Source organism: Juglans microcarpa x Juglans regia, chromosome 6D (assembly GCF_004785595.1).
Source record: "Juglans microcarpa x Juglans regia isolate MS1-56 chromosome 6D, Jm3101_v1.0, whole genome shotgun sequence".
NCBI lineage: Eukaryota > Viridiplantae > Streptophyta > Magnoliopsida > Fagales > Juglandaceae > Juglans > Juglans microcarpa x Juglans regia.
Window position 1 is genome coordinate 37903343 of NC_054604.1, and position 14432 is coordinate 37917774.

At 36.5% G+C, this 14432-nt stretch overlaps 2 protein-coding genes and 1 long non-coding RNA gene across 3 annotated transcripts; 2 read left to right on the forward strand and 1 right to left on the reverse strand.

Moving 5' to 3' along the window:
* Positions 1 to 933: 933 nt before the first annotated feature.
* LOC121234347 (subtilisin-like protease SBT5.4) lies at positions 934 to 4544 on the forward strand. Its single transcript, XM_041130261.1, has 9 exons — positions 934 to 1456; positions 1546 to 1713; positions 1867 to 1975; positions 2118 to 2664; positions 2842 to 2939; positions 3050 to 3295; positions 3399 to 3513; positions 3602 to 3815; positions 3917 to 4544. The coding sequence occupies exons 1-9, from the start codon at positions 1324 to 1326 to the stop codon at positions 4486 to 4488; spliced, it is 2202 nt and encodes a 733-aa protein (XP_040986195.1). The 5' UTR covers positions 934 to 1323; the 3' UTR covers positions 4489 to 4544.
* A 1825-nt stretch (positions 4545 to 6369) lies between these two features.
* Positions 6370 to 7639, reverse strand: LOC121234348. The gene is made up of 2 exons (XR_005934372.1): positions 7227 to 7639; positions 6370 to 6957 (listed from the first exon to the last, which is right to left on the reverse strand). It is a non-coding gene; the product is annotated as an uncharacterized LOC121234348 (long non-coding RNA).
* Positions 7640 to 8352: 713 nt separating this feature from the next.
* Positions 8353 to 10886, forward strand: LOC121234346 (RNA-binding protein pno1). The gene is made up of 2 exons (XM_041130260.1): positions 8353 to 8501; positions 9848 to 10886. Exon 2 carries the CDS (start codon positions 9872 to 9874, stop codon positions 10544 to 10546), a length of 675 nt encoding a protein of 224 aa, XP_040986194.1. The 5' UTR covers positions 8353 to 8501; positions 9848 to 9871; the 3' UTR covers positions 10547 to 10886.
* The last annotated feature ends 3546 nt before the right edge of the window (positions 10887 to 14432 follow it).

The window sequence follows — 14432 nt, forward strand, 5'->3', positions numbered from 1 at the left end:
CCATTTGACTAATTCAATATAACTATATTTTAATGAAATTCATTATATTTTACATTTGACTAGACTTTTGATAAAACCAATATCAATACTTACTCGTAGTAAAGTAATACATGAGTTACTTATTCAGCCTCCTGATCTTACATTCCATAATAATAATATTACTTACACAATAATATCCCATGATTTGAGACAATTAAGTTGTACGTCAACATGTTTATATTTTGGATCAAATAAAAACTTCATCTCCAAGCTTCATGGTAGAATAAATACACTAATAAACTCAGCAGGCTCAATCGACGGTCGAGATCTATCTTTTTAATTAGTTGAAGTCTCTGAGCTGTGAGTTGAAAAGACTCTGCACCGTTGCGATCATCTAGACATGATATTCTCTTCTAGAAAGAGAAATCGAGCCATGGCAATTAGAAGGTCTTTATAAGGTCTAAAGATGAAGGATATCCATCAATTATTTTTAAACCTACTGGCAATAGAAAACATATTTAGCATGCATGTACTCCAGTCCAATCTGTTACTTTTTTTTTTTTTTTACAGGGTCTAGCTTACACCAACGAGATGCGTTACGATATTCATGATTCTCTTCATGTATCTATTCATTCCTCTGTTGAATCTTGCATCCAAGTTTCAAATATATCCTTTCCAACAACATAGCAACCATGGGTATTATCTAGAAAGATAAAATTGGTAATAATTAGCTGGAATTACTCAATACCACAGAAAGTTTCCTTTGCAGTGGATATTTTTTTCCCTTTAAAAGACGAGCAAAAACAGAGTTTAAGACAGGAGAACGAGGATCCTACGTCGTTCGCGGCTTCGCCTCTATTCATCGAAACTCTTTTTTTTTTTTGGATTTTTATTGAGTAGAGTTCAAAACAAGCAAATGGGTCTTCGTGTACTCCCTCTGCTTCTTTCATTCCTTGTTTTCTTTCTGTTGCATACTCCCACCCTTGCCGTTAAAAAGGTCAGCACAATTATAAAATCTTGATGTCTGCGCTTGTGGTTGAACTTTACAAGTTCCAACAATTGCTTTAACATTAATTTTGTCTGGATATTCAATAGAGTTCGGTTAGTGTGCCGTCAATATATAATATAATGGTCTTACAGTTTTGACATTTTCCTGCAGTCTTATATAGTGTACATGGGAGCACATAATTCACCTCTCCTGGAGCCTTCGTTGCATGACCTCCAACTTTTAACGAATTCACATTACAATTTCCTTGCATCGTTAATAGGAAGGTATAAAATGTTATAACATGTTGTGTATAATCTTTCTTCGTTCTTCTGATCTTTTTTTCGTATTAAAGAAGAATGTCGACTTTGTTATCTGCAAATTTCTTGCACAGCACCGAGAAGGCTCAGGATGCAATCTTTTACTCGTACACAAGATTCATAAATGGATTTGCAGCAGTCCTTGAAGAGGAAGAAGCAGAAATGATTGCAAGTGAGGAATACGGCTTTTTATGTTTCTTTGCACTTTTTTTTTTCTTTTTCCTTTTCTGAGAATGGCCGGATTTGTTTTTTCACTTGCAGAGGATCCAAAAGTATTATCAGTATTCTTAAACCAGGGAAGAAAACTGCACACAACAAGGTCATGGGATTTTCTTGGACTTGAGAGAGCTGGAACAATTAGTAATGCCGAATCAGCATGGAAGACTGCAAGGTTTGGTGAAGACACAATAATTGGAAACCTCGACACCGGTGAGTTTTTATTTTCTTTCTCCGTATAGTAAGGATCAAATAATCTTGTCTATCCATAGTAGATCATGCAATTGTTTTGATCTCCTTTGTATTTTCTATGTATCCTTCTCCAAAATTCTTGGCGTACCCACTTTTTGTATGGGGTTGTGCTAGGTGTATGGCCGGAATCAAAGAGCTTCAACGATGAAGGGATGGGTCCCATCCCCTCCAGGTGGCGTGGTATCTGTCAAAGTGGTAACAACGATGGAGTTCGTTGCAACAGGTCAATTGTTATTATGTTTCCTTTTCATGCACGCTTTCTGTAAACAAACATTGAATCTAAATTACCTGATCTTCTGGGTATTCTAATATATATGAAGTGGATTCACTGTTTCCAACGGTTGGTTATGTATGTTTGTATGCAGGAAGCTGATCGGAGTAAGGTACTTCAACAAAGGCTATTATTCATTTGCAGGCATTAGTCCGAACTCGTCCCAATCCACTGCTCGTGATCACAATGGTCATGGATCCCATACCTTATCTACAGCTGGGGGTAGCTTTGTACCCGGAATTAATGTTCTTGGCCATGGCAACGGCACTGCAAAGGGTGGATCACCAAAGGCACGTGTGGCTGCCTATAAGGTCTGCTGGCCACCACTATTACCGGGTGGTGGACAGTGCTTTGACGCGGATATCATGGCTGCCTTTGACGCTGCAATAGCTGATGGTGTTGATGTGCTTTCAGTGTCTCTGGGTGGCTCCGGCCCTAGCGAGTTCTTTAACAGTGGCATAGCAATAGGCTCCTTCCATGCGGTTAAGAATGGCATTGTTGTGGTTAGCTCTGCTGGCAACGATGGACCAGCTGCAGGGACCGTATCAAATGGCTCTCCATGGATGTTCACTGTTGCTGCTAGTACCCTTGATCGAGAATTCGCTAATTATGTTGCACTTGGCAACAAGCTGCGCCTCAAGGTACACACACAAACGCAGAAGTACGCTTTTTTTTTTTTTTTACAAGTAGGAGACAAGATTGCAATTTTATTGATACCCTCACTAATGGCTGAGGACACACATATATAAGGTTTCCGGCCTTATTCTTTATATATGAAATGAAACTTCACAGACATTCCAACTTCATGTAATTGCCAGGGAACAAGCCTTTCAACTGGAGGCTTGCCTTCTAATAATTTCTATCCACTGATCAGTGCTGGAGATGCTGCTGCTGCTAATGCATCAGCTCCAGAAGCGTAAGCACAAATGCTCGGCCTGTCGCGCAAATAATACGAATGAATTTCTTCCATTTTCCTTATCATAAACTGTTAAATTATTTTATTTTTAAATCAAAATTCCCGTGTAGTCTTTTCTGTCAGGCTGGAACTCTTGATCCCAAGAAAGTGAAAGGCAAGATTTTGGTATGTCTCCGTGGGGAAAATGGAAGAGTTGACAAGGGGTATCATGCTCTTGCCGCAGGTGCCGTGGGAATGATATTGGCTAATGATGAGGACAGTGGGAATGAAGTTTCATCCGATCCTCACTTGCTCCCTGCTTCACATGTCAGTTACACTGATGGCCAACGTGTCTTTGCTTACTTAAGGAGTACCAAGTACTTTTTATTCGTATTTCACCATTTTTTTTTTTGGAACTGTTTTAATTCAGTATCATTTTCCAGCAACTTATAATTGTTATGGCCGGTTTCTCATATATAGGAACCCTGAAGCTTTCATTAGTCGTGTAAGGACGCAATTGGATACAAAGCCAGCTCCATTTATGGCTGCTTTCTCATCTGCAGGACCCAATCTCGTCGAGCCATCGATCCTCAAGGTCTGTTAATATTGTTAAAGCGATTCAAATATCATGATCATTTTGTACATAATCTTGGGTGCATATTAATTGTAAATGATTATTGCAGCCTGATGTCACCGCACCCGGGGTGAATATCATTGCTGCTTACACCGAAGCCGTTAGCCCAACTGAGATAGAATCTGACAAACGCCGCTTTGCTTACAATGTTCTCTCTGGCACTTCCATGTCATGCCCTCATGTTTCTGGCATTGTCGGCCTCCTTAAAACCCTCCACCCTACCTGGAGTCCCGCAGCTATTAAATCAGCAATCATGACCACAGGTGTTTCTTAATCACAGTGATATTTCTTTTCTTGCTTTGAAATATGTCAGTCCAACTCGTTCGCCACTTTCTAATCCTTCTGTTTCTGTCTCTATTTCCAGCAAAAACGCGAGATAACAGAATGAAGCCAATTCTGAGCTCTGCCAATCACGAAGCCACACCATTGGAATATGGTGCGGGACATGTGCAACCAAACCATGCAGTGGACCCTGGACTCGTTTATGATCTGACCGTCGATGATTACTTGAACTTCTTATGTGCTCATGGCTATAACCAAACCATGATCCAATTATTTGCAGATAAGCCATATGCATGTCCCAAGTCTTTCCAACTGGTTGACTTCAACTACCCTTCAATCACAATTCCTAATCTCCATGCAACCACGGTGACTGTAACTAGAACAGTAACTAATGTTGGCTCAGCTCCATGCAAGTACAATGTGATTGTCCAGGAACCTGCAGGAGTTTCGGTCACGGTTGAACCTACAACATTGGAGTTCAAATCAATAGGTGAAAAGAAGACCTTCAAAATTACTCTCAAGACCAAGGTCGGGTCTTCGATTGTAGGCTACGTATTCGGAAATTTGATATGGTCAGATGGCAAGCACTTTGTGAGGAGTACTATCTCAGTCAGCTCTTCTGGCAAGATATCAAGCACCTCCTCAGATTCGTAATGACTCATCCTCCTCCCTCAGTCTCATGGAGAAAATCTCATGTGATAATATTTATGGTTAAACTTATTAAAATATATATATATATATATATATATATATATTTATGGTTAAAAAGAAAAGGAGGACGTTTAGATCAAGGATGTGATTTTTATATTATTATTTTCTCATAGAAATTGTATCAAAGCGTGAAGATCACTTACAAATTCAACATGTTGTTAATTCTTACTCTTCAATCCAATGCTTCGTTCGGACGATGTACAAGTACGATCGACATACCGTTTGAACCTTCAAATGACACCCGTTCCTTCAAGTTAACATCCTGTAGAATTGGGATCGTTGCTACTCGCAGGCACAAACTATAAATCTCAGAAGCAGGTTTTCCCGGTCATTACATCCATAAAATATTCTCATGTATGAAAAGACATGTTTTCATAACAGAAATGATCTATCTGTACACGTACCCCTAATTAATGTGAACAGTACTTTTAAGTTCATATAAACAGTAAATATACCATACTTTCACCTAGCACTGCGCTTTTCATTAAGAAAGAGACAATGCTTTCACCCCTTCATCCCTGACTTTTATTAGTCCTTCTATCTCTGTCGCAGACAGCCAATGTTGCCCGGCCACATGAAGGGAAGGGAAGCTTCCCGAGCTTTACGTTTTAGATTCCTGAAAGACAAATCCTCCTTTCTCATTTATCTTTTCTTTTTCCCTTTTCCAAATTCCATTCGAGGAGACTCAGAAGAACTTGTTCTGCGCTGCAGTCATATATAGGATCACATTCACATGGCCAACACCCTTTGGTGTGACAAATTCTGCATTATGATCTGCCGAGGTTCTGTACTGGGGAGGCATACTTTTTTATTCCCCTCTTATCGAATTCACTGGTCTTCAGAAAGAAAAAAAGTTACTGGTTTTTGCATTTTGTTAAGTGTTGTTCGCAGCAAGGAACTCGTTTTCTACTCGTATACTAGACATGTCGATGGCTTTGTGTGACATGTCCACCGTTGACCGTCTAGTATACGAGTAAAAAACAGGTAACATATCTAGTATACTTGGCAGCAAAGCCATTGACGTGCCTAAGGAACTCTTTACAGCACATATTGCAAGTAAGAAGTTCAACGTGATTCGGTGAGAAACATATATCGCTTTCAACCTATTTTTTTGGCTCTGCTTTCCTCTGTTCCACCGTATCACATCTGGTTTAACTCGAGTACTCGACAAGGAACGCACCAAGTTTGTGTCAGTTTTCATTAGGCGAGGGAGGAAAATCGCACACAACCTGGTTGTGAGATACTCTTGGATAAGAGAGGGACGGAATTATTTCGCTGTGCTCGATTTGGGAGAAGATTTTATAGCCGGGTGGTGATAGGGCTATCCTATTTCCACATATCTATTACCAAGTGCATTTTTAAGTTTTTTTTTTTAATCATTTTTTTTTAAATATATTTTTTTAACATCCTTAATAAAATTAAAAATATATATAATTTTACTAATATTTAATTCTTTAATTATGTAGTAAAATAAAAAATTAAAAAAAAATTAAATACAAAAAGAATAATAGATAAATAGTAATAGAATTTTAACTCTTATCACTATTCTTTATAGCCAGTTTTGTTTTTGTTTAGACCACCAAAATTACCCCATTCCTTCCATGGAGTAATAACGAATGGATCGATCGAGAAAGGTGACTAAAAAAGCTCTTCATTTTTATCTTGGGAGTTTAGATTAATACTAATTATACCTTCTCTTATTAAGAGCAAGCATTCATATCTGAATTCATATGTCTTCAATACTCGTGCTATTTTGTTTGGCACATTTTTTCTTATGATGAATAATTAAATAATGTCATGGCTGATTGTGGAAGGGTCTTTACATAAAAGAAACAAATCTTGCCCAGCCAGCCATATTCCATTTTGCTTTTCTTTTGTGTACAAATCTTATCTTAATATGTGATCCACTGGCAATAGCTTATGTCATAGATTTGACATGTTTGGCCATTTTGGTAAGTGTTGCTTTCTTGTGATATGTCAAATATCATCATATGCACACCTTGACCTGGATCTGGAAGGAAGCAGTCAACAGTTACACAGGACCTCAGATTCACTTGCCATTGGCCCTCGCAACACACAAATCTTAAGTCCCTATTATTATTATAGGAATCAGGAAAACAGTCAGAGCCAGAATCAACAGTGTCAGACCCACCTTGCTAGTCCATACGGTTCGGGACTTCAAAAAATAAAAATAAAAATAAAATCCGTGAAGCTGCGGCTATTGTAAGGCCAACAGTATTGTGATAGCTCAAACAACTTGAGCATCATTATTTATTTTGACAATTCCAGAGCATATATACAAGCATAGCACAACAAACATTCGTTAATTATTGAAGCAAATCCTTTTTCTCCATTATTATTCCGCGTCAAATTATTATTCATGAGTAGAGCTGTAGCTATGATCGAAGGAGGCTTTGGTTACTACCTCGTTATTATAATTTTTTTAAATTTTAATATAAAATATAATAAATAATTTAATTTTTTTAAATTTCAAAATAATAATAATATTAAAAAATAATATTCTAATAATATTTTATTATCTCAACTCAATTCAATTCAACATTCAATCCAAACGCAACCGGAGTCTGTCGTAAAGGAAGAACTCAAATAGGAAATAACCAAATCCACGCGATCATTTAACAAATTGATGTTAGAAGATTTTAGACAGATAATGAAATTACCTAATCACATGAAGCACACGGAATCACAGACGGAGATGGAGCATTAGGGCAGAGAAAGCAAGAGTGAGAGGGAGGAACAATCGGAAACCTATGGCATGGGCGGAGTAGGGAAGACACAAATTAATAAAAGTTATCTTCCCCGCCCGCCCATACCAAAGCCTTCCGAATATCCAAAACTCCCTCTCCCAGATTCTTCCACCATCTTCTTCTTCTTTCTTCACAGACCCCAGGCGGCTGCCACTTCTTGCTTACACACTTGGGTTCCCTTGCATCCCCTTCTTATATGGCCCTAGTTCTTCCCTTGGCCGTTGGATCCAGGAATAAACCAGGTAGGTAAACTTTAATCTCGTCCCTTCATTTCATGTCATTTCTATCTAACTTTTTTTGGTGGCTAATGGACCCCACGTGTTGTGTCGCGCATCAGAATCTCCTAAGGCTGCGTACAGAGTATGCAAGTAATAGTTTTGAAAAAAAAAAAAATGAAATTTATTATTAAAAAATTATTATTTTTTAATGTAAATTATATATTTATTATTATTTTTAAATAATTACTTAATATTTGTACATTTCATTGATTTCACACCGCTATAAATATTATTTCTCATCTCTTTTATAGATTCCACCATTCTACTGTCGGCGCGTCGCAATCCAATGAGAGAGAAATTTCTTTTCAAGAGATACACCTTTTATTAGATTTGATTTTTTGGAAATTTTTATTTTGTGTTTTTCTGTAAGATTTTTTATTATTATTTATAAATAACTGATAAAGTCACTTATTCGATCAAATAATTGAAAATTTTAAATAGATTGAATTCTCAGAAGATACTTGGTGGATTTAAAACATGAGATGAGATGAGATGATTTTAAATGAAAGTTAAATAAAATATTATTAATTTTATTTAATAATATTATTATTTTAAGATTTGAAGAATTAAATTATTTATTATATTTTATATAAAAATTTATAAAAAATATAATAAGAATTAAATTATTTATTATATTTTATGTAAAAATTTATAAAAAATATAATAATAAAATAAGATGAAATAATTTTATTATCTAAACCTAGGCTAATTAATCTCGTGGGCCCATAGGGGTAATGGACCGGACAGGCTATTCTATAACGGCCTAGGCCAGTTTAAAGCCCAAATTGAGGTCTTCCAAAACCCTAGCTCCATCTCTCTCTACCTACCTCGACTTTTTTCTCTGTTTTTTCGTTTACAGTAGACGAAGGGAGGAGAGGAGGCCATAGCCATTTGCGGGTAGCCGGATCAGGTTCTTCCTTTTCCTCCATTTCTGTTTATGACAAAGTTTTCTTCGGTAGAAAATATATTATTTTTTAATTCAGTTCCCAAGCGTCTGTTTGTTTTGTATTCTCAATGACTCAATGGCTTGACCCGCCATATCTCTGGTCTGTACCCTAGTATAGCTCTGTTTATGCTTCTAGGTCTTTTCATGCGTTTATGTTATTCGGAACTGGGGTCAGTCCATAGTATATGAACTTGAAGCTCTCGTTTTCTCAGTTTCTCTTGGAACTTCAAATTATGAGCTCTAAAATTGAGAGCATGGAATCTCAAACCTCGGTTTATTTGTATGAATCTCAGTGCTTCAATAGGAGTTTTCAGGTTTTTTGCCAGGATCACATTTTTTATTATGTTACCTAGGATAGAGTGGCCACTTTATGCAGAAGGCATTTAGTCCAAAAAAAATAAAAAAAAAACTAACTCGATCAATATTTTAGTGGACAACTTTTCCTGCCTAACAAACGGAGCTCTGGAAATAATATTGGTTGATTGGAATGTGAAATTCAATCTAACAAATATCAATTCGATATACTTTGCCGATGTTACTTTTTTTTATATTAGTACACTAATCTATTGTTGTTCGTGATTTTGCAATAGGATATTCTTTGATGATATTCAACAAAATTATGGATTGCAAGTTTTTTTTTTTTTTTATTTCTTTGTCAGGGTAATCATTTTGGCTAAATGATTGTTTCTTTTGGGTATAGACAAACACGATGATAAATCTATAAATCTTTATCATCTTCAATGCTGTTTAAGCAGATCAAATGAATTGGTCCTGTAATATTATGGATTTATGGACTCTAATTAGGTTATTCTCATGTATACTCCCTGTGTACTTGGGCTTTGCCTACGTCTATGAATAAAACTTCTTGATTACCTATAAAAAAGAATATATATATCTATATTATGGATTTATGGAAGAGACTACAGCATGAAAGGTTAGGAACTGCATTTGTATGTGTGGTATCAACTTAAGGTTGGATATTAGGCTTCATTTAGATGAAATCAGGAGACGAAACTTGTTATTGCTGTTAAACAAGGCGTCTGATTTCTGAGATATAAGTTGTTTCATTATTGATTGCGAAGTTTGATGAATTTTTGTTACTTACAAAACAAAGAAGTTTTAAGAGGCTTTGACAACTGGATTTTTCCAGTAACATTTGGGGTTTTTAGTACACTTATCAAAGGGGAAAATAAATTATTGTTTTTGTTCGTTTTATTCTGATTTCTTGTTCTGTCAATTCTTTCCCTTTTGTTTCTATAATTCCAATTCATGTTTCAGTTGCAACTAAAATGTTTATCAATTTTTCGTAGGTTGAAACTAAACACAATCACAAAATGCAGTCCAAGGAAGCCCCTGCCTCCATGGATGTTGAAGCAGTTCCTTTTGAACCACAACCTGAATCTGGATCTTTGCCACCAAAGCCACTTTTTGAACCTTTGAAGGCTCATGAAATGTCTGATGGTCGAGTTCAGTTTCGAAAGGTCAATGTTCCACCACATCGGTATTCACCTCTTAAGAAAGCATGGATGGAAATCTACACCCCAATATATGAGCAGATGAAGATTGACATTCGAATGAATCTCAAGGCTCGTAGGGTTGAATTAAAGACCAGATCCAACACACCTGATGTAAGTAACCTACAGAAGTCTGCAGATTTTGTCCATGCATTCATGCTAGGTTTTGATGTAATAGATGCCATTGCACTTTTGCGATTGGACGAGCTCTATGTGGAATCTTTTGAGATCAAGGACGTTAAAACACTTCGAGGAGAGCACTTGTCTCGTGCCATAGGAAGACTGTCCGGTAAAGGTGGTAAAACAAAGTTTGCGATTGAAAATGCAACAAAGACAAGGATCGTGGTTGCCGACACCAAGATTCACATATTGGGGTCATATAGGAACATTAGAGTGGCAAGGGATTCTCTTTGCAGCCTTATTCTAGGGTCCCCTGCCGGAAAAGTATATTCTAAACTAAGAGCAGTATCTGCTAGACTGGCAGAAGGTTTATGAGGGTGTCTGTTCTTCCGTATTTGTGATACCACGGAAGTCTGTCCGGGGATCAGTCATGAAGTTTTGATAGTTCATTTGAAGTGCAAGTATGCTGATTTTTAATAGTTCATTCGAGTGCGGGGTATGCTGACTGCTGAGTATAATTATAATCGGGTATTTGCTATTTTTTGTGATGGTGGATGTTACTACGCAACAGTGTATCCCTTATGCCATGCATGGAGTCTTTCCATTCAATGAAAGTAGAGTTGTTCAGTTCCTTTTCTTTTTCGGAAAATGATATTAAGAACAACTATATTACAGTTTGCATACAACCAAGTATAAAAAATTATTATTTTATTTACTTTGAACTGCTGCAAGTACAGAAATTGTGAATTAATATTTTAATGTGTAGTAGTAGTAGTTGAGTTGTAATATAGTTGGTGGTATATCATTGTGTTTATATTTTTTCACGCATCTTTCTCTTCTATATTTTTCAAGTTAAAAAATTAACCATAAGATACTAGAAAAGTAACTTGCACAAGATACCATAAAACAAAGCCAAAATGTTATCTATGTGTCAAGACAGATTTTGTTACGTCCAATTTAGATCATTGACAGAGAATAAATGGAATTTCTTCACAAATAATATCAATCTAACATCTTGTATAGCTAACCTACTCTAATCTTGGCATCCTGTATTATCCTCAAAACCATATATAGAAAACCAATAATTTAGACTACAAAATATTGCATCTAAGTTATTCCATTACCGACCAATCTTTGTCAAAATGGTAATTTTGATACCATAACATACAATCAGCACGAATTATGTGGCTGGCCCAAATTACAGCCTAAGTGAGCAATGCAAGGTGAACATCAAGTGTATATAATAATACATGCACATATATGTACCTAGATGCAGCAGAAGAGACCATCCTCACCAAATCTTGATCTTTTACACCTAATGTACTAAATTTCTCAGAATTCCTCATCTCCTTTCCATAATACAGCAGCTGCTGTTGCTGAAGCGGCACACCAGTCTACTCACTTGCACTTTCACGTCAAATTTACCATCCATACATAAAACTATACATATTATAATGAGATTTGCCACACTCAAACACCCCGAATGGTTTCTTCGAAAAACAAGTAGCCAGATGACCTCAAAATATGCGCACGTGTGTGTATCAAATTTTACAATCGAAGTTCCAATTATATCGAAGTTGACGTGGAAGAGCTAAACCTCAAAACTTTAATATATTTCCTTCATTTTTCTCAGCAACCAAACACATCACAACACCCAAAATAGAAAGACAACAATAACATGTCAAATAGATCTCACCTCCACTTCAAGCAAAACTTTCACGTTTTCAACCTGTTGAATAATAAACTTAAATAAAGTTGTTTTTTAGTATATTCATGAACTAAAGTCTAGGTTCATCTTGAAATAAGTAATTCATGTATTTGGAGATTCATGTATTTAGAGATTCATGTATTTGAGATATTCATGTACTTGGGTATTTGTGTACTAGGGAAGTTCATGTATTAGAGTAAATGCTAGGTGAATCTACAAGCCTATAAATACCCATGTATGCATTCGCACAAAGCAAGCCACTTGAAAAGTAATTCACTTAGAAAAATTTCAGAAATAGTTTCTCCTCTCTCCCTCTAGAATAGAATATCAGTTTTTCTCCTCCAACAAACTGGTATCAGAGCCTCCTTTTGATTAGGACTCAACGAAACTTCATCTCTAGGCTTCTTATAGCCTTTCTCTACGATCTCCCATGCATCTTGAGATCCAAGCAAAGCCCTCATTCGAATGCACCAATTCTCATAATTCTCCTTTGTCAAATACGGAAATTGAAACGGAAACGTCGAGTTGGCCATCTTCAGGATCTAGAAAAGACTGGCGCTCTGATACCAGTTTGTTGGAGGAGAAAAACTGATATTCTATTCTTCTGCAAAAGTTGTGGAAGAAGGACCAATAAGCTCTCACGCTCATCCATCAATGTTTGGATGAAGCAATGTTCGAGAAAGTGGCCAATGCCACTACTTCCAAGCAATCATGGGAGATCTTACAAAACTCCTATCAAGGAGTTGATAAAGTGAAAAAGGTACGGCTCCAAACGCTACGAGGTGAGTTCGAAGTCCTCCGTATGCAAGAATATGAGACGATTGCAGATTATTTTTCAAAATTGTTGGCCATTGTGAATCAAATGAGGAGATATGGAGAAAAGCTGGAGGATGTCCAGGTGGTTGAGAAGATTCTTCGCTCGTTGCATTCAAAGTTCAATTATATTGTGGTGGCTATCGAAGAGTCAAAAGACTTGGAGACGATGACGGTTGATCAACTCATGGGATCTCTTCAAGCTCATGAAGAGAGACTCAAGAAGAAGAAGGAAGAACCTATTGAGCAGGTTCTCGCCACAAAGTTCTCTGTAAAAGAAAAGGAAGGAGAGCATGATAGAGGTCAACGAGGAAGAGGACGCAGACTTGGACAAGGAAGAGGAAGAAGAGAACGAGGACGAGGAAGAGGCAGACAAAGCAATCAAAACGCCAATCATGAAGAAATAGGTCAATCCTCAAGAGGTCGTGGAAGAGAAAATTACTCAAGGCAGAATAGGAGACAATATGATAAGTCTAAAATCAAATGCTACTCGGAGTTACCAAGAATTAAGTTTAAAGGCGGGTGTTGAATAATAAACTTAAATAAAGTTGTTTTTTAGTATATTCATGAACTAAAGTCTAGGTTCATCTTGAAATAAGTAATTCATGTATTTGGAGATTCATGTATTTAGAGATTCATGTATTTGAGATATTCATGTACTTGGGTATTTGTGTACTAGGGAAGTTCATGTATTAGAGTAAATGCTAGGTGAATCTACAAGCCTATAAATACCCATGTATGCATTCGCACAAAGCAAACTACTTGAAAAGTAATTCACTTAGAAAATTTTCAGAAATAGTTTCTCCTCTCTCCCTCTAGAATAGAATATCAGTTTTTTTCCTCCAACACAACCAATTGCCATGAATCAAATTCAAGAAAAAAAGTATAAGCCCATAATTCATTAGTGGGTATTTATACAGATACATTGCTTAAGCGCGCATGTATGTATGTAAGCGTTTGTGTGTGCACATGACAAGACAAAGACAGGGTTTTGAAGAGCTACGGATTCGTGAGAATCGACGTCCAGGGTAAGGATCTGTTCGTCTGCATGCGGTCATTACAGTGATCTTCATCTTCTTCATTTTTCTGGTAACAGGATTGGATCCGTTTTCTCCTTGTAAAATCTGTCCTTTTTTTGTTGTTGTAGTTCTGGAATTTGGAACCAAACAAAAAAGGTTTGGGGTTTCTTCTTGTTGTGTTTGTGGAAGTGGGAACTCCGACTTGGATACATATGTCCACGGCTTGGTCTTTTCGGATATCTGGTTGACTCCAAATTTCCCTCCAAATAGTGAATACATGCAATATTATTGAATTTTTTTTTTTTTTTTGTTCTTTTTAAGTAGAAGCATATAACTATTGAAAAAATAATAAATAATAAATACAAAGCATATATTTCTTTTATGAAGTGAGGTACCTCTCAGAATTAATTATTTTGGCTCTTCAATATCAATATATATTTAATTTGAGGGCTTGATATTTATAGAAAATATATATTGGGTTAGAATGAAGAAGTAGTGTCTTCCTGTTTGGTAGTTAGTATAATTCATCTTAAAAATACTCCATAGATAAAATCTTCAACACAATCACTGTTCAATTGGTGGATTGAAGAAAGTTGCCAAATTTTTTGAGATGGTTCATAGCAACAATCGAATACAAAACTAGTTAATTAGTAAAATAGGGGCTGTACATCTCAGCACCACCTTTATCCTTGTCTCATCCTTGCCAGCTTTGTTCTCAAAA